Here is a 26,570-nt window from a genome sequence, read left to right as displayed (position 1 = left end):
ATAAGTAACTTAAGCAGGGGTTTAGGTGGTCATCTACTGAGAGTGCACACTGTAGTGTGTAAGGATAGAAGATAAGGAAAATTCCCCCTTTCAGGCATGAAAATTGTCAGCTTTTGGCATTCAGCTGCATTTCCATGTACTTGCACTGAACCAAGTGGTCAAGGTGGGCAACCACTGGTGATGGCTCTTTGCAGGGGGATTTATAATTTTGAGTGTGTTTTTATTATTGCCCTGTAGTAAACACCAAATAAACCCACATTCATTCATAATTTAAATTTAAATGTGCCCCACATGTATTGAGCTTCAGGTGTGTTTGCAGTGACTGATGTTTTGGGGCTGTGCTCTGGTTCTCTTTGCTTCACTGGAGGTTTTGTTGTTAGCTTTTAATCATTAGCAGCATTGCACAGAGCAGGATAAATTCCCAGGTGAGCACCTGTGATCTGTGCTCTCTGTCATGCAGAGATGAGACAGGAGAGCAGAGAGAGCTCTCTGCCTGGCTGTGGGAAAGGCCCTGCCACCGGGATGCTCCAGACCTGATCCTGACTGCTTTCATACCTACAGCTTCCTGCAGAAGCCTCAAAAATGAGATATGGGTGTGTCTGAGGGTGCTGCTGTGATTTTAACAGAGATGGGGAGGATCTGTTGGCAGAAGGATGGATGGCAGAGTCCTGTTCTCAGCGGGGTGTGGAGGATGAGAAGTGTTTTAGCCCTTCAGTACCTGGCACCTTCTGCCCAGCATGTGCCTCTGTGTCGCTCAAGGTTTACATTCTGGCACTCAGATCTGGGCTTCATCTGCTGTCAGCTGGTTACACTAAGCAAAAGGAGGATGGCTGGATGCAAGGGTTGATGGTATTCCTCTGTCTTCCCAGGGGATTCACAGAGCAGACCATACTTAATTAGACTTGCTTTTATACTTAATTAGAGTCGCTTTCAGAAAACAGTGCAACTTCTGGTGCTATCAGCACTTTTCAATGGCAAACATGGGAGGGCAGGCAGCACAGAGGAATTGCAGACCCACAGGGCCAGAAATACTCAGGCTGAGAAGCAGGACTGCTGATCCATGAGCTGAATGGTGTGGAATGACTGCTACTCACACAGGCATGGCACAGTGCTGGACTGCTGGACATGCTCAGTGCATCCTTGTCAGGCTGAGGAATCCTTGTTGAAGGTCTGAAACTGCTGTACCCAGGCTGAGATTACATGGCTGTCAGTGCAAGCTGTGAACTGGAGGGTGACACAGCTTTTTCTTTAGAAGAGAGGTTTTTTGCATATTGTGTGGGATTTATAAACAAAACTTACTCCAATACAGGCTGAATCTTTCCTGTATTCTATTAAAATAGAGGGGGACAGGAGGCAAAAAATAGCCTTTTAGCCTTAATCCCTGCCTTCTTCCTCCTCTGTATTGAGCTCTGAGGGTGTTTGTGACCAGAGATTTGTTTTTTGGCTTGGAGTTCCTGTACAAGGACTTTCCCGTCTCAACTGAGCACTCTCAGTGCTTTCTCTGCTGTTCCTCTCCACAAACATTCAGTGAAGTTTGATGTGCTGCTGATGTCATCTGCAGGACATTCTGTTCTGTGGTTTTAAAATGCATCCCAATTTCAAACCTGCTCCACTGGGCTTAAGAAAGGCTGTGCTGCTGCCCTTGCTGTCACATCACCCAGGCTTGTGGAAGCCTGCATGTTAACTGGTCTCTGAAAACAGTTTCCTGCTTCTCAGCAACAAATGTGATTATGGTTACACTGGGGAATGGAAGCATGAGAAGCCACATTGTTGCATTAAAGGTCAAGTTGAGTTGATTTTTAATCCTTTGTCAGCAGCAGCCTCCTCTCTTTTACTCATATGAGTTCATGTGTGTCTGCCAAGGCATAGGCAGGAGCTTAGAGATGGAGTACCAGGTAGGCCAGGCTTTGCTTCTGGAACTTTTCTGGGGAAAAGAGGCAGTACCATCTTGGCTCTTAGCTGTTATTTTAAGAGACGAGCCTGGTGCTGCTGTCTCTCAGTGGTACCCAGTGCTGCTGCCTTGTGCCTGCCATCAGCTGCACTCTGGGGAGCAGTGGGGGCACCTTGCTGTGTGACACCAGCACCTGGAAACCACAGGCTGCACTGGCAATGGGAGAATGGGACCAGTTTCCAGGCTGTGCCTGCCTAGGGCCTGTGGCATGAGGATGGATCTTTTGGGAGGGTGTGGGATCCCTTGTTGCAGGTGAAGGAGCTCCCACACAGGTACCCAGGGATATGCAGCAGCTTGGGATGTCACTGATGTTGTTTGTCACCTTAATATTCATCTCCTGTGTTTGCAAATCTTGGCATGAGCTGCAGATTCTTCTGTTAGTATTTTGGGGCAATTTCCTTCAGTTCCTGATTAAAATGCATGTGTTTTTCCTCATTTAAAAATATCATCTGTATCAAAAAGCTAATGATCACAATACCTGGCTTCCTTTTCCCCAACAAAGATGACAGCAGTGATATAAATCATTCTGTTGATGATTGTAAAATTGCTACCTTCAGGCACATCTTTATTTTAGGGTTGGATTTTTTGGCTGCCACAATTTACAAGAGAAAGACAGTTAGAAATTTTCTCCTTTTAATATGTAGTTTTCACAATTCTCAAGTCTCTTTATCATGTCAAACTGCTTTGGCTGCCAGGCTGGATAAAGCAGAAGATTAAAGTGCCTTTTTTTTTTTTTTTTTTTTTTTTTTTTTTAACATGCAGCTCTGCATAGAAGTATATGGTGTCTTTCCTGACACCATATAAGATAAAGTCATAAAGATTTCCTGGGGGGCTTTTGCATTGCTCTGCTGTTGTGGTCCTTGCTGCAATAGACAGTGAATGTCCTTTCCTTGGGACTTTTTTCTTGTCTGATTTGAGCCTCAGTTACCTCTGGTTCCTGGCGTGGTTGTTGTGGGACCCCAAACCTTGGAGGTTTTGATGCACCACTGAGGTGCATCAGCTCCAACATGTGCAGAGTCCTGCTGAGAATTTGGATTTTAGTTGCTAGTTTATGAAGTGAAATCTTAAAGGGACTTTAATGCAGCATTGTATGGAAACACAAGATTTGTTTGTTTTATTGCTGGGTCAGTTTGTGTTTTTTTTATTTTAGGTGGACTTTTTTTTCCTCCCACCTCTGTGGGGAGATGTAAATGCCTGTCTGGAGAAGTCAGGAGCTGCAGAGACTTATCTGAAATGCCACCACCATCTGACCACCTCCCAAACAGCCCAGCTCTGTGCTTGGTGGATGACGACAGCAAACCCCATGAAGGGTTGTGCTTGTATTTAATTCTGCATTACAATCCCTTTAATCTAGGATTATATCCAGTTGTTTTCTTCATGCAGGGTGTATGCTGTCAGATAAAAGCAGTAGCATCTAGGAGGAGAAAAATTGCTTCAAACAGGGGCTGGAAACCTTGAGTATCGGCAGGTGCTTTTATCAGAAGCATAAACCTGTCTCACAAAAACTGCCCAGGCAGGTGCAGGGGCTGACAGGACCCTCCAGCTCTGATAGATTAAGACCCTGGGAAGGCAACTGGTTGCAAATGAAACAGTAATTGCTTTCCCCTCACTGAATGAAATCTTCTCTGAGGCGATTACACAGATTAAAGCTTCCCACTGCAATGTACCAGAATAAATATAGCCTGTGCCTCTTGCGGGGGCTGCTGCAGAGCAGCATCGGCTGCAGGATGCCTCTTGTGAGGTATGGCAGGGCAGCTGGAGGGAAGGGGAGAAATCCTGTAAAAACAGGGCTGGAAGGACCTAGGCTATCTGAACATCTTCCTCTCTTAAAGCTGGATTGAGCATGCCCAGGTTGTTCCTGGTAGCACTTGTCCAGCTGGTCCCACTGGGGATGTGGGGACATGAGCTCCTGGGTCAGCTCCTCCTGTGCATCTGCATCCTTACTGGGACAGGGCTTTTTCTCCAGTATCAGCCTGGCTCCCTTGCTGTAATACTTTTAATTTCTTGTCATGAATGTGAGTGGGAATGAGTTATTTTTTTTTTTCAGCAGATTTTTCCATACTTTGAGGAGTCTTGTCCTCAAAGCCTTTCTGAGGGAGCTCTATGTTTCTTACAGCCCTGCCCTGGGCTCACATTTGTTGCCTTGCTCCTGCTCCCCTTCTCAGGGGTTCCTGGGTGATCAGTGCTACCAAGGTGCCCTTTCCCTGCACTGTGTGAGTACCTAGTTCACCCCCAGCCATGTACTTTGCATGTAAAGTTAAACCATTACCCTAAATAACAGATGCATTTTACCAATCTGATAATTGGTGGTACTTTTGACCGAGGTGCAAGGGAGAATTTGCCATGCTTACACAAAATCATTTTCCTTGTTTACCACAGCATGATTTAACTACCTGGTGCTGTTAGTGGTGTTTGATTGCATGCTATATAATTTCAAGTACAGTGTGTGTGGTAGTTGCATAACAGAAATTAAAGTCTGAAATACAGGAGTTGTATATGTGAAAGTTGTACAGATCTTTTCCACTCTAATTAACTTCTTTCCAGAAGAAAAGAAAAAAAGCATTAAAAAATGCAGTTCACTTCAGTGTGTAGTAGAAGATGAAGCCTTGTGTGGGCTGGAGCAGTGCCACATGATGGAGCATCATTTTGGGTTGTACAGAGCTGTGTCTCTTCCCTGCAGCAGTGTGCTCCTGTGAAGAATCTGGATTTTCCTGAGGCATTGGCAAACCTGGGGGCAGCAAGTGCACGGGGTATGGTGGGAGGAGTTGCTGTCTCTCTCCTCTGTGCCCAGCTTGTCCAAACCTTCTTGGCACAAGCTTAGGCTCCCCTTCCAGAGCTCAGCATCAGTCCCTGCCCAAGGGACACAGACTTGTGTCCTTGGCACAGCCCTGTGAAGGGGACTGCTCCTGGCTTACCATCTGAAATTATTCGAGTTATGAGTACCTTGGGGCTAGGCCTGGTAGGATTTTCTGTTATTTTCATTTTGCACCAAATGGCACAGGGAGGCTATGAGTCTTAGGTTATCAGCACAAAAACAGGCCCTGGAGCTGACCTGGGTGTGAACAGGACAAGGCAGGTGTCTGAGTAGCCCAGGCTTCTGCAGAGGCATTTGCAGCCAAAGGGATTTGAGTGAGCTGTGGGCAAGTATTCAGAAGTGCTTTGAGTTGTGACAGTGATTGTGGCACCATCACCTCCTATCAAATGAATCAGCAGGAAAGAAGTCTTTCTTTGGCCCAGGGCTAGTTAGTTTAATTAAAGGTCTGTTGCTCTTGCAGAATTGTGATGTTGTCAGCTAAGCTGGTTGCTTAAATGATGTAATGTTGTTATGCCTATTTTTCCTCGAATCTAAATTTCTGTGGCATAAGTAACAGGATGAAATGATCTGTTACTGTCTGTGGAGAGCTGATGAGAAATGAGTGGTGGAGGTGGTGGGTAGGCACTTAGAACTGGCAGGGGATCTGCTGTGAGACCTGATGGTTTTGCTGCAAATTGTGGGTGCCAAGGCTGTGCCAGCAACTCTCCTCGTGTGGCACACTGGGGAGATGGCCACCACCAGCTCAGAACCTGCTTATTAAAATAGCCTTGACATCTAGTTTATCCATTCTCAGGGGATTGTGATTTGTATTTGGCTTTTTCTCTAATTTGTAAAAATCCATTTTCATATCTTGGAGGTGAATTTTCTCTAGGCCTTTGCTTATCCAAAAAGTCTTCAATAACTTGAAGTGATGGTTTTAATGATGGCCTTTTCTCTCAATCTGAACTGCTGGACCCTAGTAGGGACCAAAACAACATCTTTAAATGTTAAGCCCCTGTACTTCCATGCATGCAGTTTTCTCATGGCCCATCTTTTGATTTTTGTTTTGTCATCTTCTGATCCCAAGCCCTGGTTTTTCCAAACCTTTACTTTCTTGTGAACTATCTAATGTTTCCACTGGAGATAGAAATGCTTTTCAGTGCCCCATCCCAAGGAGCTTGGTGATCATGAGTAGCTGCAAGAAATGCTGCAGTGTCTACCTGGTTCCCTCAAGCTTTCTGCTGAGGACTGTGACCCACAGCCAGGTGGACACTGGAGTGGGGTTTGGCTTATGCCATTGCTGGCACTTCACTGGCCATTTGTGCTGCTCCAGTGCCCCAGCCCAGCTGAGATCCAGCCCTTCTTTGCAGCCTGAGCCCTGGCTCTTTTCTCATGCTCACAGCCATGAACATTTGCCTGGTGCAGCTGCTGGGACTGACTTAATGCAGTTCTGTACTCATCAAAGGCACTCATCAAGACTGGAGGCTTTTTGGCTTCTTGGCCGCTTCTGTCAGTAGTTCCTATTAACACTAATGGAAATCACACTCTTGGCATCAGCAGCACAGCACCCCCTGTGCTGTGCTCTGCTGTCTGACAGGAGTGAAATTGTGGGGGTAATTCCTTCTGCATCACACAGAGATTTTACTGCAAGGGGTCTTGCTGTCACTTCGTAAGTACTGTGCCAGCTTAATGTTCTGTTATTTTCTTTCTTGGGAAGAGCCTGTAAAGCTGAGGAGTGTGGTGGTGGTTCATGCTGGCTCTCAGGCACCAAGAATAAGGGAAAAGAAGTCTTTTTTTGAATTCCAGCCTTTGACACAGTGCTTCAGAGGCTTTCCCTGTGGCCCTCCATAGCTACAGGGTATGTTGCTTCCTCTTCAGCAGCAGCCCCTGAGCAGGAAATGCAGCCTCTCTCTCCCACCCAAATGTCAGCCTGTAGGCAGAGGATTTGTGCACAGCTTAGCAGAGGGCTCAGCTACCAGCCCCATTCAGAAATCTCCTTGGTCTCCCAAACAGGCTGAGGGGTGCCTTGCTCTTACTGACTCATGTTGTGCAGGCTCTGGATTGCTCAGATAAGCATCTTTATTCTATCATGTTCTTGCTGTTAGCCTGCAATGTGGCAAAGGCTTCTGTCTTTCTTTGTTGTTTTTTTTTCCTGATGTTATCTTCAGTTTCTTTGCTTCTCCATTGTACCAGGAAGAATTGGGATTTGCTTTGCATGTTTAAAGCACATTTCTGTAAAAAATGTCTAAGGAATTAATCAGAAAGCTCAAAAATAGTACATGGTTTGTAAAGAAGTAGTCACAGTTCAAAAGATTAAAGGAAATAAAAATTTCTATTTGCCACCTAAATTTAAGGGGAGCTTTAGTGCATCCTGGGAGATAGCATCAGAGAGAAAAGTGAAATTGTAAAGACAGACATCAACCAGAAGGAGTGACTTGTGCTCAACAATTCTGCATTCAGGTTTGGGGAACTTTGCTCCTGATTAACACTTGGGCTTTTAGGCAGTGAAGGCAGAAGTATCTTCTTCAGGCCTGGAGCTGATGGGCAGGAGTGCTGAAGTTCTCAAGTGACTTCTGTTACCAGCTTCCCTGGCATTTTTTTCCTGGTGAGGAAGATTTTATTGCTGATTTTGTTTGCTACAACATGTTTGATTGTTGTAAAGCCCACAGCCAGGGTTTCAGCTGGAGCCTGGCAGCTTTCTCTGCTGCGTGGGTCAAGCCAAGTGCTGAAACCTGGCTGGAAATGAGTTGGAGGTGGAACAAAGTTTCCCACCAGTTTGTCCTTCTCTTGTCAGTGTAGGAAGGATACTTGCCCACTCAAGAAACCATTGTGTGTAAAACTCTGAAGTTTGGAAACTGCAGACAAGGAGGGGCTGGACGGCAAAGTGTCGTTGGCATCGCTGGAGAAAGCCCTGCCAGTGTGGAATGAAAGGGAACAGGCTTGTTTGTGCTGCTTTTGGCATTTCCCCTTTGTGCACGCCCCAGCCTGGCCCAGCTTTCTTGGTCACAGTTCAGCCTGGTCCTCTCTTCAGGAGGTTTTGAGGCCAGAGGAGCTGCATGAGCCAGTGCAGCTGGTACCTGGCATCACCTGCCTTGACCTGCACATCCCATGGGCTTCCATCTTCCAGCGTGCCTACTCCCTCATCCAGCTGCCAGGGAAGCTGGCTGCTGATACTCCAGAGGGCTGGGAAAGCATTTGTCTCTGAGACAACTGTCAGTCAGGGCTGCCTGTTCTGGAGCAGGCTGTGTGGGCCCCCTCTGCAGTGTGTGTCATGCCAGAGAAGCCATCACTGGCTGTGCTGGTGCTGGCCCAGCAATCAGCACCAGGAGTGAAACTCCAAGCTCCTTTCATTCAAATATTTTGGGGCATTTCCAGGTAAGTGACTGCATTCCCACATCCTGAGTTCTACAGCTTTTCTTTAAGCAGTATTTAAGATTGGTGTTTTTCCTTCCAATTTCTGTGGGTACCAGTTATCTCTAATTCTTCAGCGTAGGCTGAGGCTTCTAATAGGAATGTTTGAGTTAAAAAAAAAAAAAAGGCAATCCATGCTGTAGGCTGAGGTGAGCTGGAGTTGCTGGGATTGCCTGTGCATGTACAGCATACTGTGAGATCTATTTTATGGGGTCAGAGTAACATGGAGTACTGTGGCCCAGCTGCCACCGAGCTCTGGGATCTGCCACCTGCACCACCTGCCGAGACCTGTGTTTCCAGGACATTGCTCATTCCTCATGCTTATTGGGAGGAGGAAAATTAGAGTATTGATTCAATGCATTGTGCTCATTTGGGGAGCTTATTTTCCTTTTTTTTTTTAATGGTTTTGGCTGTTATGGTTTCAGGGATCTCTTGCAGGGCTCCTAGAAGCAGAAGGGAAGCTCCAGAATAGAGAATGCTGTAGGCAAATGCTAGCACAGCTGTCTTTTATGAAGAATAATTTTATTTTGTCTTTTCCTCTTTCTGTATGCCCACGTGTTTTTCTGCTCCTACAAGCCCTCCTCTGAAATTATACGCTTCAGTTCTGCAGTAGCTTTGCTGCTTTTTGGGGGGGGTTCAACTTGAACTCTTAATGTGTAGGCAAAATCATTACCTGATGTAGCAACAGGCAATTCTTCCCTCCTGCTCTTTGGGACTCTGTGCTGCTCCCTTTGTGCACAGCCTGCTCTCCTCCCTCCTCCTGGATCTTTTAGCCACTGTAAGGTAGTATAAGACACATAGGAAATCTGGATTTTGAGCTTGGACAACATATTCTGGGGGTGTGTTGAAGAGGAGGATATTTACTCCATCTGTTACATCCCCTTCTGCTGCAGGTCACTGTTCTTGTAGCATCAGCTTGCAATTCTTCTGCACAACCCACAGCAAATGAGGAGCAGAGACAGCTCATCTGATGGGAAGAGGATAGCAGGGGGCTCTGACCCTCCCAGCAGAAATGCACAGAGCTCATCATTCACTCAAAGCCCTTAAAATTATTCTGCCTCAAGCCCAAAGCAGAAAAATGGATCTTTCTTCTTTTGGAGACAGCCTGCAATACACTACACTTCACAGGAATCCTTAAAACAGCTTTTCTGGCTTAAATGAGAGAGTTTTCAATGTGTAGGCATGTGTTTTTGGAGAGGATTTTTATGTAGGGCCATGTGCAACTGCTTTGTTGAAAACTGCCAGACTTCAGAGAGTTAATGTACTGAGGCATTACACAGTGGTACCAAACTTACTCTTTTGGGCTTGTTAGGAAAGCTGGATGTTTCAAACTACTACCTCTAACCTCTAACCAAAAAAGGCCCCACAGGCCATCAGAGGCACAAAAAAAGGCACTTTTTAGGTGGGTTTTTTTTTGGGTTTTTTTTTTGGTTTTTTTTTTTTGTTTGTTTGTTTGGTTTTTTGTTTTTGTTTTTGTTTTTTTTTTTTACATCCAGTTTATCAGTGCTGTGTCTCCAGGCTGATGGGAAGGTATTTGGACCAGACCAGATCTGGCTGCCTTTGCTCTCTGTGCCCTGGAGCCAACAGGAAAGATTTGTGCAGTTAGGGCTGGGTGGTTGGTGCTGGGTCACTGCAGGCAGCTTTGGGGGGATGTTCTTTAGCTCTAATTAAACTTGGCAGGAGGTGAAAGGCAAAAGACAGCCAGCATGCTGGCCAGAGGCACCAAGGGCAGAGGCTGCTTGCTCAGGGAGCCAGGATGTCCCTCTTGCCTCAGCCAGGTCCCCAGGGATCATTCAGTCATGGTTGTGGTGTTGCTTCTCTCTTTCCACCAGTGGGGTTTGCGTGGGGAAGGTCTCGGTGCCGAGCTGTGCTCAGCTCAGGTGCTCAGCCCTGTCCTTCCACTGCTTCCCCAGGGCATCTCCCTGGGTTGCAAGGCTCAGACTGATCACTGCACACTCCAGAGCCTGTCAGCCAGCAAATGGCCTTTCCCTTATCTTGAAAACCTTCACGCCTAATTTCATGCAAGCAGCTAATTGTCCCTTTGCAGATGCCAGTGTGGGCCCTACCCACACTGCACACAGGCTGTGTGTGTGCCATGACTGTTCTCGCTGGGTTTCATTTATGCTTACAGCCTAAAGCTGAGAAAAGGTCACTGCTTCCTCCAGCTTTCCCTGTCAAGTGAATGTGCTCCAAGCCTGGAAAGCTGAGCACTTGCTTGCACGAAACCACCCTTGGGGCTATGTCCCCATGGGGCTTCCATCCCATCTCTGTGATGCCTCAGATAATTTGCAAGATTTGCCCCTTTGTTTTCAGCCTCCTGACAGAAACTGGCTCCAAAGAGTATAGCTGTGGGAAACTAACTGGATAATTTTAACAGTGCCTTTATTTAAGTAATAGTAAATCACCCCAGTGGAATGATGTTATTGCAGATGAATTTCCCAGATTTCTTTGAGGGAGCAGACAGACATTCTCAGCTATTCCAGGTACATCCCAGCCATCCTGTGAAGGTATATTCCCATGTCTTTGCCTGGTGGTGGGCATGGAAAGTTGAAATGTTGTTTTCTTGCAGTAGTTTGTTGCCTCAGAACAAACTACCTTTTACTAAACTTTCTCCTCCAGCTCCAAACAACATGCCCTTGTAAAATCTGATATTACTCACTTTAGCAGGAAATGTGAGGTGGAGGAGGACGTGCACTACAGTTTCACACCTTTTCTCTTGTTTTTCTATCTAGAAACAAATTCTGTTCTGGCTTGACTGATTGATTGAACCTTTTTCAAGTGCTGTCTGAAGGAGACAGCTTCTACTGGATCAGAGATGTATTTGGCTCTTACACAGATTTTCTTAAAATCTGGAGTGTTTTCTTTCTTTTTGTTTGTTTCTTGGAACTCATGGCAGATGCACAGAATAAGGGAAGATTTCAAACACGACAAGCTGTACTTAGCCAGAGCCATGGTGTGTAGTAGGTCACGTCTCTTAGTGGGCTGCTTTGAAAATGTGCTTTCCTTGGAAAAGAAATCTTGCTCAGACCTGCATCTGCTTCCTCTTCTGCTCCAGCAGCCCAATTTCATGTTGATTCAGACAGAAGCCCTCTGGTTTGGGGGCTGGTGGTTTCCTCAGCTCTTGGCAGGGGCAGCGTGGGCATATGGGGTGCCCACAGCAGGGCTCACCATTTCAGCCTTGTCTGCCTGGGAGCTCCTCTTCATTTCTTGCCATCTTGTTCATTCCCATCAAAGACATTCCCTCCCCTGCTAACTCTGCCAGGCTGAAACCAGCATTTTCACAGAGGCTGGGACACACCAGGAGTCCTTGATTCTCCATTCATTTGTCTGCCACTTCTGCTCAGTAAGAGCTGTTTTTAAAATAGCTTGTGACACGGAGGAGAGGCAGAGTTTAATGATGAAAATGATGCAAAAATAACACCAGTGATGGTAGATGTGCTTTTTTTTACCTTAAAGAAGAATAGAGAGAAGCCTGGGTTTCTTGTTTGGACATCTGAAGTGTCGGTAGGAGATCTTTAGCTCTGATTGTTTAATATTTTTAAGTCAGCATGAACAGCTGTATACATTAACCAGGAAATATGATTGGCTTCTGCAGTCTGTAAGGTCTGCCTGGAATAGGAACACAGAGATGGAAATAGTACAAATAGTGATTTTAAAGTGTCTCTAAATGTAGCTTGCTTTTCTTCTTGGTTATGCACCATCCTAGTCTGTGAGAGGCTCTCAATCTTTTCATGCAGGTAGCCACTTCTGGAGAGAAACAAATGGGAAATGCAGCACAGAAGGAACAGACAAATAGACTTGTTGGACAGCAAGGATGTGCCTGAATTCCAGAACCCCCAGCACAGACCATCTTTTGTTCCCACCTCGTCCCTCACCCCTATTTGTGGATCAGTTAGTTTATGGATATGTAACTGTCCTTAGGCTGTGCCTGGGATCTCCAAACCCACAATATACTGGGCCATTCCTAGCCCCTAGTCCAAGAATGGAGACACTTGGGTACTGTCAGCAGCAATAAGGGTTACTGATCTTCAGAGTGCTGAACTGTCCAAATAACACTGGCTCAGGTGGTGAAAACAGGTTCTGTGCTGTTAGTTACTGCTCAGGAGGGTCTGGCAGAGTGTTCCTGGTCCAAGGGGTACTGGCCACATTGACCAGCAGTGTAAAACCACCACTTCTATACAATTCTTTCTTTTGGGCACCTGGGAATTGTTTGCAAATGCTCCCTTGTAGCACTTGTAAGAGATTTTGCAGGGTTTTTTTTAATTATCAAATAAATACAGTATCAGCTATCTATTGCAGATGATTGAATGAGAGGTTTTGCATACCTGTGGTGGTGACAGAGCAGGAGGCTTAGGGCTTTGCAGCCATTGGGCAATAGATGTGTAATATCCATACCCCAAACTGTCTTTTTTACTTCCTTTCCATCAGGCTCTGAACATTGAAGTTCTGGAACTTGTCCTCAGAATATTCTGAAATAAATATAAATTCTAGTAGGATCATAGCCCAGCCTGCTCCTGACTTTTCCAAGGGTCTGGACATGGGTGTCTCATGGAGAAGGACCTGTGATGTTCTCCAGCTTCCCACCTCCCTCCTCCACTGCAGCACACCAAGGTCTTGAGACATGACAGGATGGGAGGTAATGTCTCAGAAGCTGTGTCGCATTAACACTCACAGGCTTCCATAGACCATGTGTTGTTTTCCATCCAACAGAAAAAAAGGAGTGAAAATTTTACTTTCCAAGACTGCCTGTGACACTCCAGAGGAGAAGGAAGATCTTCCCTCAATCCTTTTTCATGGATTAAGCATTTTTTGAGGTCTCAGAGCAGCAATGCACTGTATGTATCACATGTACTGCACTAGTGGAGTGAAAGGGCAAGGCCAAGCCATGTCTGCTGCATTTCCAGAGAGTTCCTACAGCAGTCAGAGCAAACAATGTCTCAGAGTGCCCCTCTGGCCAGGCCCTTGCTAGTGGGGTTTGCTGGAGCAGGCTGTGGAAGTGGTTCTGTTAGTGGCCCTCAGGGCTTGAAGTTAATCAGACAGGGACTGGGAGGGAATTAGAAAGATATTAGAGCCAGAGAGAGGAGAAGGAGGAGATAATCCAGCTGCAGCCTGGGAGTAAAGGGACTTTTGGGCACCCAAAGGGGCGTCCAGTGTTGGGGAGCTTTTCTTGTCCCTCTGCCCATTCTACACAGCCTCTATTCTATCTGTCTCCTGGATTTATTTCCTAGCTGTATTTCTGCTAGTATTTTTATGGGTTTGTTTTTTCTGTTTTATTAACAGAGCAGCTGCACTTTTACCACAGGCAGCATGACGCTGGGCGTTCTGCTGAAAGCTGCCACATCACAATGATGTGTTTTACCCAGCAGACCTCACCAGGCAAGGTTCCCGGCACAGCAGAAGTCACCAGGGAGGTTCCTCAGAGCAGAAATCACCCCTCAGCCCATCCTCAGTCACTGGCCTAGTATTTCATCATTGCTATTTCTTGCTTCTGTTTTGTGCTGGCTTCTCTATTCTTCTAAGATCAAAGTCATATTTTTATTAGCAGGAAAAAAATAGGGGCCTGTATCTGTTTGATCATATGCAGAAAGATACCCAGCAGGGCTAGCTTACTTTGTTGGATCTGTCACAAACTCACTCTGCTAATGGCTTGCTTAGGTAAAATAAGATCAAAGGTGGAAAAAGTTCCGAGTTTTCTGTGCTCTTGTCAGGTGGCTCCATCTTGGGGTTACTTGCCAGCACATCAGCTGCAGAGGAGGGACCTGCCAGGAGGAGACACACAGGAGAAAGAAACTTGCAGACAGGAGCAGAATTTCCTGATTGGACTCACAGCTGAGCCACCTGGTCTAGTGGGAGGGGTGCCTGCCCATGACACAGGGGGTGGAACTGAATGATCTTTGAGGTCCCTTCCAACCCAAACAATTCTGTGATGTTAATGGAAAAGGGGACCCTTTGCAGGGGAGAGATGCAAGGGGGGACAGATGCAAGGGTGGTATGTGAATGTTGGATGTACCCTTGGTACAAAGATAGCAAGTGAAGCAGGTTGTGGCAAGGTATCTTTTGATGTACCTGCATCTAGGCTTGCACCTGTGGTGGCAGGTTGAAAGTGTAGCTTGGAAAGCACAAGGGGAAAGTCATCATGGCAAGGCCCAGTCCCAAATCCTGGGTTTGCTTTCCTTTTTTAGCATTGTGCACCCCAGCATTTCAGAAAGTAGGAGCAGCCATAATAGCATTTTAGGTCTTTCATGTATGTCAAAGTGTGCCTAGCTGGCAGAGTGAATCATAGAAAAGAAATATACTCAGGGTTTGAGAGGATAAAAAAACACATCCATGTATTTCAGAGAGCAACTCAGAGCCTGTGCTTTGTCTCTCCAATAAATCTGCTACTGGGTGTAGTCTGGGACAGTGGAAAGAGGAGATCTGCACTGCTTGATCTAGAGCCTCTGTGTCTGCAGCTGGCTTAACCAAAGGGATTGATGTTCTGCTTTCCCATACTTTTGCAGCAATTCTTGAGCCTCTTTACAGGAGAAATGTTCCAGCAAGTGCCAAAATCATTTAACACTCACTGCTTGTGCTGCAAGGCTGCTGGAGTTTGCTCGTAATAACAGAGGTAGTGAGAGGTCCTGGCAGGGATTGGAGCTGGTGCTGTGGGGAGGCATGGCTGGTGGTAGCTCTGTGGCTGGGCAGAGGAAGGGGCTTTCTTCCTCTGCAGGCTGCTTTAGTGGGTTTTCTGTCCCCTTTGGTCATATTGCTGAAGCAGGTATTTACCCTTAGGTCAGGAAATCCTGTTCTTGTGTTCTTGGGCTGCTCGAGTGAGAGGCTGGTTCAGTATCTGACCTCCAAATCAGTGCTGTGCTGCTGTGTAAGGACCCAGGAGCTGTTTGCATTGTTTGTGCTCAAACCGAGCCTGATCTCTGAGCACAGGGAGGTGAGCATGTAGGAGTGTTTCTCCCAGAGGATCCCCATTGCTCTGACCCATCCCCAGCATCACAGGTGGGCTGAGCAGACAGTGCATGGCCTGCTCCAGGCAGGAGTCGTGTGTGCTCTCCATTGCCCACATGTGTAAACCCAGCCATGCTCGTGGTGCAGTGATTTTCTCTGCAACAAATCAGCTGGACACCTCTTCTGAGAGAGGAGTAGGTGACGCTGGGGTGGCTTGCCAGGACCATGACTTTTTCTTGTTTGCCACTCATAAAGGATGACTGTGGCTGGAGAGTGGGTGGCCAGTGTGGATTCATCAGGGTCTGTAAAGCATTGGACCAAGGGAGAGGCAACAAATCAAACACCCACAAAGAGGGAATTGCACAGGCAGCAGGAAGGCAGTGGGTATGTGCACAGTGATCTGCATATGGTCAGACTGTGAGGGTATCCCTGGAAGGATGCATGGTGGCTATCAGGAACCAAAGCACAAGAAGCTCTTTCTGTAAAAAGTACTAAATTTCTCTGAAACAACCAGAAAAGGCACTGTTAGGTGGCTGGGAACAGTTTCCTGAGACTGCCAATTAATACTGGTTGTGTATGTGAGCAGTGAAAAGCCAGCAGTGTTCAGCTGTTTGCAGAGCAGCCACATCTGCTCAGGAGAGTTTGCAATTAAAACCCCAAATGCTGGGCTGTGAGTCACCCCACCTGTGGCCCTCTCTTGTAGCAGGGAAATCAGCATCAGCAGAGGGACAACCATCAGTGCACGTTTTCCTAGTGCAAAATAACCTGATTTTTTTTTTGTTCTAGTCTCATGCCCATTGCTGGGTCTCTGGCCTCTCTCCTGAGGCCAGTGCTTGGCTGCTCTGGCCTCCTCCCCACACTTTCCTTCCCACATTGTTGGTGTTGTAACTGGTTTCCTGGCTGTGAAAGCAGCAATGATGAGAGATGCTCATTTGGTTGGTTTAGATTTTTCCTAAATCACCTGGTGCTGAGGAGTAATGAAATATTTATTGCATGTTACAAAACCAAACCCAGAGCAACAGCACAGTGAGCAGTTAAATATTCCTCCTTCTTTCCCTGCAGCGGTCCCTGAGCAGCAGGTGCCCTAAGAAGGAAGAGCTCAGTGCTGCTCATGGTTGTCTGCTGCTGGGCTTTCTGGCCAAGAGGCAGAAGTGCTTCCCCTGGGAATTACCTGCAGTCCTTCCCTTGGGAATTACCTGCAATCCTCAGCTGAAATGATTCCTCTGGGACAGGGGTGATGCTGATGGGCTGAACTAGGGATGCGTGTGCAGTGCTGTGATGCACTCTCATGTCCTGCCTACAGGAAAGACCCCCTCAGTGGGATGTGCAGTGTGCAAGGGCACTGTGGGGCATCAGTGCACTGAAACATTCAGTCCTTGATCAGAGGTGTTCACATGTGGTAGTGAAGGAGGTCACTTCTCAACCATAGGGTGCCTTTCACTTGGAAACATCCTTCACAGAGCCCAAATCTGATTGATTTCAGCAGCTCACATTGATGGACAGGCTTTATTAGCAGGTTTGAGTATCTGTACAGATGTGAATGTGCTATGCTGCAGCTTGCTACTTACTGACAGATTCAGCAATCTGCAATCTAGGATGGCCCTTCCTTCCAAATTTTCTGTTGGTTATGGTAGCTGTAGCATAATGTAGGTTGCAGGAGAGTTCTAGAAGTCCCTGGCCTGATTTCCCTGTTCAAAGCCAGGCTCCTTCCCAAACCAGAAAATTTTCATGCAGTCAGGCTGTGGAAATTTGCAAGGCTGGAGATGCTACAGTCTCCCTGGATCCATTTTGGTGCTGTACTTATTCCTGCATGCTCAGACTCAGCAAAGCATTCTGGAGAGAGGATGGCTTAGTGAGGCACATTGCTGTGTATAACTTTGTTCAGGGAAGTTTTCTGTGGCAAACAGCTCCTCTTTGCAGTGCTTGTGCTTCTCTGGTGTAGGTGAAGGAGGCTGGGGATGCTGTGCAGAGATGGTGCCAGCTGTTCACTGGCTGGAACACTTTGGAGAAGGTGCCATGGCTCCCTGCATTCACGTTTGCACTTGGCTCTGAGTCAGACTGAGTATGTGCAAAAATAACACAGCAAGAAAGCTGCTGGTGAATGTTTGTCCCAAAGATGCTGATGTGCTGTGTGCTGGGATCTGCATCAAGTAAATTCATTTGGTTGCCTCTGTGATTTGCTTGTGGCTGCTGGGTCTTTGGTCAGCTTGTGAGGTCCCTACATTGTGCTGGGCATGTGGTTTTTCTTAACAAATTAGACCAAGAAGGTAGGAATCATGTGGTCCCATGTCTAGTCACTGGTGAGCTCTTCCCAGAATGTTATCTGTTACGGAAAAGGCATCTGTCAAGCTTCTTATAAAAAGCCATGCAATCCACAAGGGATGCCAGGCCAAAAGCTCCATGGGTGCTGTGCCTGGTCACCGTGCCAGGAGTTCACTCCTCAGTTGATTACAGTTTTTAATATGCCAGCAACTTCCCAGACCTTAACTGTCTCCCAGACAGGTAAAGGTCTGGGAAACACTCTGCTGCATAAGCACATCACAGTATTAACTTGGGAGAGTCCTCTTGGGTCCAGAGTGCTGTGTTCTGTGATCCCTCTGGAATGCAGAATGACTATTTGTTTTTTAACTGCTCACATGTGGGAAGCAGTTGTAGGGGACATCAGAGAGGTTTGGAGAAGTGAGGGAAGGTAAACAGAATAAACCTCTCACAGAATAAACAGAATAAACATCACACCTCTCCTGTGTGATGGCACTTGGATTTGTTGGCATGGGAGACAGCAAGGCTGTGCCCCCAACATCCACACCCCTGCTGGGCTTGCAGCCTAACAGGGTTTCACCTCCTGCCACAGCTGGTGTGAAGGCTGTGATGTTGTACTGATGTCCTTCCAAGTGGAAATAATTCTGCTGTTCTCTGCTATTTGTGAGCACCCTATGGAAGGTAACTGAGTGGCCTTTCTGGATCTGCAGAAGCTGTTGCTTGCTTTATGTGGATTTCTAGCTTATCACTGGTGCCTCTAATTACAGGAGATAAAATAACACCCCTGCCTTTAAAGCACTTAAGCTTCCAGTTGAGTGTTCAGGGCACGTGCTCTTTTAAGCCTGTGGCTGAGTTAGTGGCATCACTTGGCACTGCCTCAAGGCTCTGGAGAGTGATTCTGGTGCTGACACTGCCCCCCTGCCTTGCTCCAGCCTTTGCTGGGAGGTGCAGCCTCCCAGCTGCCCCAGAAGTGCTTCTGGGATTTGGCAGCAATGCCTGTGGGGCCTGATGGGGAAGGAAAGAGGCATAAAATAGGAGGTAAATCGTGTTGGGCACATTTGGTTGACCTCCAGGTCTGGTTTCCTCTGCTCCCTCCCTTGTGGTGTGGCTTTCTGCACCAGGTGTTTGCTGCTGTGCTGCAGAAGCTGAGTTTAATATGAAAACAGTTCAATTGTGTCTCAGATTGACTGCCTCCTTGATAACATCCCTAACAGTGGCACAGCCATGCATCAATGCCCAGTGCTGACTCCTGGTCTGGCAGGGGTGTCAGACTGGGGGCCCTGTGAGCTGAGGACTGGACTGTGCTGCAGCCAGGTGTGATCAGACAGGATCTCCTTTTCCCTGGATGGGGAAAAAGCTGGCATGCAGCTTGGCTGAGGAGGAGGCAACTGACACTCTCATAGAGACAAATCTGATGATTCATTTCCACAGCCCCCAGGAGCTTGCGTGTGAGCTGCGTACTGGGAATTTCTAGGAATTTCAAGGAGCATCATTCCTTCTGAAGGTAGCCCATTCAGTTCTGAGGAAGGAGGATAGAATACTGCTGCTAGATGGCATTACAGGAATTGAACAAGCAAGACTTTTAGAGGTTGCCCTAAGAAATAACCTGAACACAAAGATGTAATAAATATGCCACGCATGTTGTTAAAATCCCAAATGAAAAGCCTCTTGGCTTAGAGTAGCTGTACTCTTAGTATGTCTTTCTGTGTGCCTAAGCACCCTGATTTCAAGGGTACCTGTAGTTTTTCTGTTTCTTTCCTTGTTTTTTTTAAGCATCTGTTGCCCTGTAATTTCTTTCTGACATTCACAATGCTTGCTAATACAAAACTGTCAATACATTTAATTAACATCTTGCCTTTCGCTTCTTCAAGATAATTAAATGATTAATAAAAACAGATCTAGCACCTTCTCACAGGTGTCTTCGATCACTGCATTGTCTCTGGCTGCTCTTATCATTGACCCAGTTTTCAATTCCATCAGCTCAGATAGGTGTGGAGCTTGTTGTGCGTGTTGCCCAAGGGCCTAGGGTGCTGTTGGCAAACACTCCAAAGGGGTTTAGGTGCCTGACATGGCATACAGGATCTAATTTTTGATCCTAAGAGTCTGCCATCCTAAAAGCTATAGGCTTTTGGCAGTGCTTTTCCTCTGGGTTCATGCCTCAAGGCTGAGGTGGGTCAGGTTAGGGATGGTCCTTACTGCAGCCCTGTGATGCTGAGCTTTGTTGCACGTGTCAGACCCTGTGAAGTCTGGGCTGGTGTTTTGGGGGTGGGAGTGACCCACCTTTGCAGCACCCATAAGGTGGTGAAGGCTGTTCCATGTTTTCTAAAGCAGAGCACAGCAAGTGTCACTTTGTCACTTTGATGAACACTTCTCCATTAGCAGTAGGATAATCTCAGATTATCATATCAAATTGCTATTGCTCACTAACCCCCCTCAGCGTGGTGTTGAGGCATTAATTACCAGTGTTCATGATGTTCACTACTGCAGTCCCCAAACACCCCACACAGCACATCATGATTGTAGCTCCAGTGATATTTATCCCTGCATTTTCCAAGTGGTCCCTCTCCTGCTTTTTATCACTAGTGGTGTTTACCAGGTGTCATTATGCTGTAGTTGTTTGAATCTCTGCAGTTTTTTTATACTTTATTCAAAGCCATTTAGACACTTAGAACCATTAATTTTATCATTCTTTTCCATTCTAATGGAATAGTTTCTTCCACTGGCATACAAATGAAGAAAAAAGACACTTTTCTAGACTTTTTGGTCACCAATAAATACCTGTCCTAATTCTTACTGCTCTTCTTGCCCTTTAACTTTGAAGTTGCAATATACACATATTGTTTGCTTCCTTCTGTCAAAATTAATTCTTATCCTTGAATGTGAGGTAACCCCATGGTAAACAAGCCCCCAGCTGCTTTTCAATCCCTGCAGTTTTTCAGCATGAGTTTTGTCTACATTTTAGATGTTAGGCTGGCATTGCTGATACATTACTTCTGTGCCTGCTGTGACTTTGTCTGCATTGTAAGCTGAAGAGGTGGGTTTTTAGCTATGTCTGGTTTTAGACTGACAGATAAATTGGAAAAATAATGGCATGTTATCTTACAAGGCTGGAATAAACCTTGTAAACTTTCTATAGATGTCACTGTGACAGAATTAGAATTGTCTTGTAAGTTATACCAGCTGTGTGATGGACAGGAAGTGTTTTGAGCAGCAAAGAGACAGCAGAGAAAGTCCTTGCTAGGAAAAGGAGAACAGGTTTGCTCTCATAGGATTTCAACACTAAATCCTTTCACCGCTGGTTTTGACTGATGTTTTGTATGTGAAAAGCCAAAATAAATGAACAAAATGAGCAAGGAGAAAAACAAAAACCAAACAAAAACCAACTGCTAGCTTACAAGGCTTTCCATTTGGTTTGAAATCTCAGCTTCTAAAGGGGAGGAGAGGCTGAGTGGGAAAGGGTTGCACCAAAACAGATTTTTCCAAGCACTCACACAGCAGCTTGCTTTTGAATTGAGTATACCTGAAGTAGTAAAAGTCTTGTGGGCATTTTGTGGTGGCAGAGTTGTTTAGAAATGATGCTTAGGGTGAATTCAGGTGCTTGTGATGCCTAAATGCATGTTATAAACACCCCAATAAGATACTGCAGATCAATTACTGTGCTTTTCCCCTTGTACATAAACCTTTTTTGACAAATTTTCTTCTTTTGGCATGTTTTACAGATAAGTAAGCAGCAGCTCAGACAATCAAAGATCGTTTCCAGGCCTTTCTCAATGGAGAAACCCAGATTGTTGCAGATGAAGCATTTATAAATGCTGTCCAGAGCTACTATGAGGTAAGGAGAGGCAATGCAATGCTCTTATGAATCCCTGTCCTCGTCCCTATTCACAGATGGGCTTGAATTCTGAATTAATGGTTTGTCCATTATCACAGTATGAAGCAAAGGCAAGTGCAAAGTGGCTTCTGTCTGATGTCTGGTACATCACAATGTTTGGGAGGTTCAGGGTTTGCATGTAAGTCATGGAACAACCATAGCATCCCCTATGCCATGGTGTTTCCTTATAGCTTGATGATGGGGAAGACTGCCTTTCCTTTGAGCTGAAAAATAATTTTATGATACTTTTGAGCAGTGCATTCTAAAACAGAGAAGATGGCAAAACCAGTAAATCAATGTCATGTGCTCCATGTGAAAAATACCAAGAGAAATCTGGGCAGCACATTCAGTTCTTGCAGAAGCTTTTGCATTGTGTCCAACTGACTTTGGGGTTTTCAGCATGAGTCTTGTCTTTTCTCTTTGGCCTGACAAGTGCTGCAAAGCAAAGGGGGAGTGAGGAGGATGTGCATCTACAAAACTAGATGATACCAGAGAACATGAAACATTGTTCATAATTGTGCAAAAGAATAATTATACATATCTGTCTTTTTGCACCTCTTTGTATGCAGCCCATAATGCTGCCTTTTCTATCTCTGCTTAGAAGGAAAGAATTTCTGGTTTTGAAGGAAATTGGTGCTTGTCATTTCTATGAGGAGTGTTGTTTATTTTTTTGCTAGCCTTTCTGCAAACCACTTCTCTTTCTCCCTAGAGCTATTCTGTCATAAAAGGTGAATATTTTGAATTGCCTACATAAAATATTTCTCTAGAAGTGCAATCTAAGAGGGGACAAAAATCAGATACTAAAACTGAAGAGAATTGTAACTCTATAGGATACGACAGCAGCTGCTTCTGTGTAAGGAAGGCACAAATTATCTCTGGATTAACTCAGTTGAACCAGTCTAGTAGTTCCTGCTACATCATTCTCTGTACAGGAAGGAAGCCAAGAGTCATTTACATCTTTTATCAGAAAAGAAATTGCCAAGGGATCATCACAGCTTCACTGAACATGTGCTCTCAAAGAAAGTTTTCAAGATGGAGTGAGCCATGTTTTAGGATGCAAGAGCAGCATAATCTGTTCAGATAAGATTATTGGGCAGGAAAATGAAACTGCTTAAAACCAGGCAAAATACACCCCTGTTTCACTGCTGGTCTGGCTGAGTGGTGTCAGCTCCAGAAGTCCTGTGCTGTATAAATGCTCCAAGTTATCAAACTGAAAAAGAGCAGTAGATTAGCACTAGATGTACACAAGCCCATGTTCTCAAGTGGACCCTCCACTGGCTCTGTCCTGCTTAAAACAGGCCACATAAAGTGTAATGCATCACTCTGTGTCCTTTAGCACAACTTTCTTTTTATTCTTTTTATCTGTTGTTCTCCTTTAATTGATGGCTGTGTGCTTTCAGCTTCTGTGCAGCTGAAGCTTGCCTCTGTGGCTCTTCTGGGCACCTGCTGCAGTGGCACAAGGCAAAGCCTTGCCACAGAAAGCCTCAGTGCCTGAGCAGTGTTCTCTGCAGCGATGTGCCCCCCTTGGTTGATCCATTGTGCAAATCACAGCACATCCTGCTTATCTCAGCTCCTGCAAATCTCAGTTTTATTCAATCAACTGTCCTTCTGCTGGGTGCTATCTAGAAATCAACATTGACTGATTTATAAATCTGCAAAATGGCTTGGAAAACACACAGCTGAAACTGGTAATCTCTGTGCAGGACATGGCTGATGTTTCTAAAAGGTCCACTTACTAATGGTGCAGGATAAGTTCATTACCTGGGAATGATTGTTTTTTTGCAGAGAAAAAAAGATAAGGGTGACATTGTAGGTCAGAAATGCATTTGCTGTTGCCCTGAATGTGTTTGCATGGCCACATTTTGCTGTTAATTCTGGCTGTCAGGGTAAGCATGTGGTTGTCAGTCTTAGGCTAGTTCACAGGCTGCTATCAAATTAAAGGATTGAGTGATCTGCTGCTGCTCTGCAAAGCAGTGCTGTGCCTGCAGGAATGCTGCAGACCCGTGTGCACAGACAGGCCCAGCATACTCCAACACACTGCAGGGGAGCTTTTCTCAGCTCCTTTGACTTCTAATGAGTAAAGCTTTGTCTGTCACCAGCACATTTTGCAGCAGTCACTTCAGTGCATGTGATAGAAGTGCTTCATTAGCCCCATTTCCACTCTGCTGTGGGCAGACAGGGACACAGTGGCATGGTGGGCTCATCTGTGGGTGTGGCAGGAGATGCCTGACCCAGCTCCTGGAGGTCAGGTCCCTTCTTCTGCAAGATTTGCTGTGTGCCCCCATGCTAGGATGTTGTTCTAGGCAATACTTGGCTCCTGGCAACCCTACTAAGCTGTCCTACAGCCAGGCAATTCACCTGGTGTTTTCTACAGAAAACAGGACAGAACACATTGTCTTCCTTTTTTAAAATCTTCCCATTTCATGATTTCTGCTGCTTTGTGTCTGACTGGTGCTCCCCTGTGCCTGCCTCCCTGCCAGTGCAGCCTTCCTTTCCTCTGCTGGCTGCTGCTCCACACCCAGGCAGGAAAAAATCAGGGCTGAGGGAATATGGGGAGCCAGATCCCACTGCTCAGGATGCTGGAGGTGAGGATCATTGATAACAACAGCCCTGGTAGGTATGGGAAGTCATTAGCACTGTCACACAGGTTCAGGCCTGGGCACCTGGCATGGATGAGGGGACATGGGAGCCCAGGGGGGCTGGTCCCTGTGACCTCTCACCATTTCCTGCAGTCAGTGTGCTGATAATTGCCTTGGCTGCATCAGGAGCTTGGCTCTTGATAGCTCTCACCCATTACTTGCACACACCTGGGGCACTATCACTCATATTTAATCTCCACAAGGAAATGAAGCACATGCTGCTGTTGTTTCAGCATGGACTGAGGAGGTTGCTGGTGGCATTCTGCCTGTCTTGTCTGCAGGGAGTGAGAGCTCCCATGGTGATATTGGAAGGAAAGGTCTCAGCTCTTCCTCAGCATCATTTCTGATCTGGTCCTCGGACAAAACCCACTACTACTGCCAAGAGATGCCTGTGCCATCAAGCATCTGGGAACATGGAGTACTGTGTTGCTGAATGGTATATAAAAAATAAATCTATCATGTCCTTAGGTCATCCTCTAGCTCTTTAATTATTGAGAGCTGACAGATACTCCCCTATGAGGGCACAGCTTCTTCCCAAGCTGCTGTATTCATCAGTTCTCAGCATTATTAATAAACCAGCACTTTTCTTACTGGATATTGTTTGCTCTTCTGTGTTCAGGGCTTGGGAGAGGAGAGCCAACCCAAAATCCCTCTGACTCTAACTCTTCAGCTCTGTGTTGCTCTCAGGACATCTGTGGTCTGTGGGAGTCTGTCATGTTTTGACCCTTTTGCTGCTCTTGCAGTGGGAAGAACATCTTTATGAAATGTCTTCTCCCTCCTTTTCTCCTGCTGTCAGTGCCCTGCATCTCTGCAAAGGTTCAAGCCATGCTGAACCACCTTGCACTTCCCATTCCTGTGTCAGCAGAGCAGACAGCAAAGATCTCCTCTGGTATAGTAGAATTTGGCTGTAAACCTGGTCCTTGCAGAGGTTTCCCAGGGGCCTGGCTACCAGAATAAATCCAGTGCAGTGCTGTTGGCTTCAGTAAGATGACTCTGCTCCCTCTAACAGGGCAGAACTTGGTTAGGTGAATGTAGTTGTGCAAAAACTTCCCTATTGAAACATCAGATGGAACAAAATTAAATCCTGTTTTCCCAAAGGGGATTTATGTATCTGGTGAGGTGTGGCCATAACATCACATCGAGTCCTGATTGCCTCAAAATATTTCATTGTAGTGGAGGTAAAGCAGAAGCTTCACCTGATTTCATTACGCTTCCCAAAGTTCAGCCGAAACCTCTGACAACATGTGGCAGTAGAGTGAAGAGTTGGAGAATGTCCTGGTGGTCAATAAGCAGCTCCCCAGCAGCGAAACCTCCTTTTGTGGTACTTAAGGGGATTTTTTTCAACTGCAACCATTTGAAACCCCCCTTTTCTTTGCAGGTGTTCCTGAAGAGCGACCGCGTTGCCAGGATGGTGCAGAGCGGGGGCTGCTCGGCAAACGACTCCCGGGAGGTCTTCAAGAAGCACATCGAGAAGAGAGTGCGCAGCCTGCCAGAGATCGATGGCCTCAGCAAGGAGACAGTCCTGAGCTCCTGGATGGCAAAGTTTGATGCTATTTACCGTGGGGAGGAGGATCCCCGCAAGCAACAGGCCAGGATGACGGCGAGTGCTGCCTCAGAGCTCATCCTCAGCAAGGAGCAGCTCTATGAGATGTTCCAGAACATTTTGGGGATCAAGAAGTTTGAGCATCAGCTTCTGTACAATGCATGTCAGGTAAGGTGGGATTGGAAGAGGGTATTTCGGGGAAGGCTTGCCAGTCAGAGATACTGCATTATGAACTTGAAACTTGTCTGACCAGACTCTTTTGGAGAGAACTTCTACCAAGAAAGTGGGGGCTGGTTTATGGTGGGACTTCTACACTGCCAATGTTGTTCTGGCTATCCAAGTGGGCCTCCTTCTCTTGCTCATCTTCTTGCTCAATTCCATAGGATTGCTGAGATGGGGAAATTTTATTCCTCAGCTCTGTATCTGAGTGAGCAGGGCTCTGGGGTGGTTAAGTGGGCTGTTTGCCTGTGGCTTGTTTGCCCTTCATGTGTCACATCACCAGTCTGATGACAGAGGTTCTTACAGCCTGTGATATCAGCAGTTGGATCCCAGGAGTGCCTGGGGTGGGTGGCTTATGCAGACTTGCCCAGTGAGGCTACACAGGTTCTTCCTAAGTAGAGGGGGTCTGTGATCCCTGCTTGCCTGTGGTGGAAGGAAAGAGCATCCCAAAGCCCCATGAACTCAGGGTAGCTCTGCTTGCATTTGAAAACCTTTCCCATTCATCTCTTTCTACCCCAGAAGGGCCAGTGCTGCAGAGTTTCATAGCCAGGACTCTGCAGTGCTGCTTGTGTTTCCAGAGCTCTTGCTGAGGGCTGTCAGTGGCTATCCAGACTGCTGGTGACCCAGATTACAGTCCCCTGCTATTGGATATAAATATCACAGTGGGATAAAGGATGCCAGAGTCACAGAGAGAGTAAGGTGTGGAAAGTTTTTGGAGGAGGAGCAGACCACAGTCTTTTCCCTGTAATACAAGGCTTCAGCTTCTTACTGAAATGAATACATTTGAGACCAATTCTGTCTGTCTTCTGTCTAGACATTTCCAATTTTTTTTAATACACAGAGAATTATGTTTGATCTGTTTTTACCCCTGTAAAGAGCCTTAGTTATCTTGCATTTGTTCTTCATCTCAAACCTTAATGACAGAGTGGGGAGAGGATAATAAA

General features: G+C 46.2%; 1 protein-coding gene across 8 annotated transcripts in view; it reads left to right on the top strand.

Annotated features, from left to right (window-relative positions):
- Positions 1-26,570, top strand: part of CADPS (calcium dependent secretion activator) — a 204,182-nt gene that overhangs the window by 19,105 nt on the left and 158,507 nt on the right. For 6 of the 8 annotated variants that reach the window (XM_054515999.1, XM_054515998.1, XM_054516002.1 and 3 more), the window contains exons 1-2: positions 21,083-21,186; positions 25,243-25,575. In XM_054515999.1, coding sequence (XP_054371974.1) covers positions 25,273-25,575 — 303 coding nt within the window. In that variant the 5' untranslated portion in view covers positions 21,083-21,186; positions 25,243-25,272. Of the gene's footprint in view, positions 1-12,970; positions 12,987-21,082; positions 21,187-25,242; positions 25,576-26,570 lie in introns of those variants that run through there. The other 2 variants (XM_036390827.1, XM_036390824.2) reach the window with 1 other exon arrangement.

The sequence above is a fragment of the Molothrus ater genome, chromosome 11, assembly GCF_012460135.2.
Source record: "Molothrus ater isolate BHLD 08-10-18 breed brown headed cowbird chromosome 11, BPBGC_Mater_1.1, whole genome shotgun sequence".
Lineage (NCBI taxonomy): Eukaryota > Metazoa > Chordata > Aves > Passeriformes > Icteridae > Molothrus > Molothrus ater.
The sequence above is the reverse complement of the archived record's forward strand: the minus strand, read 5'-3'. Positions and strand labels throughout refer to the sequence as shown.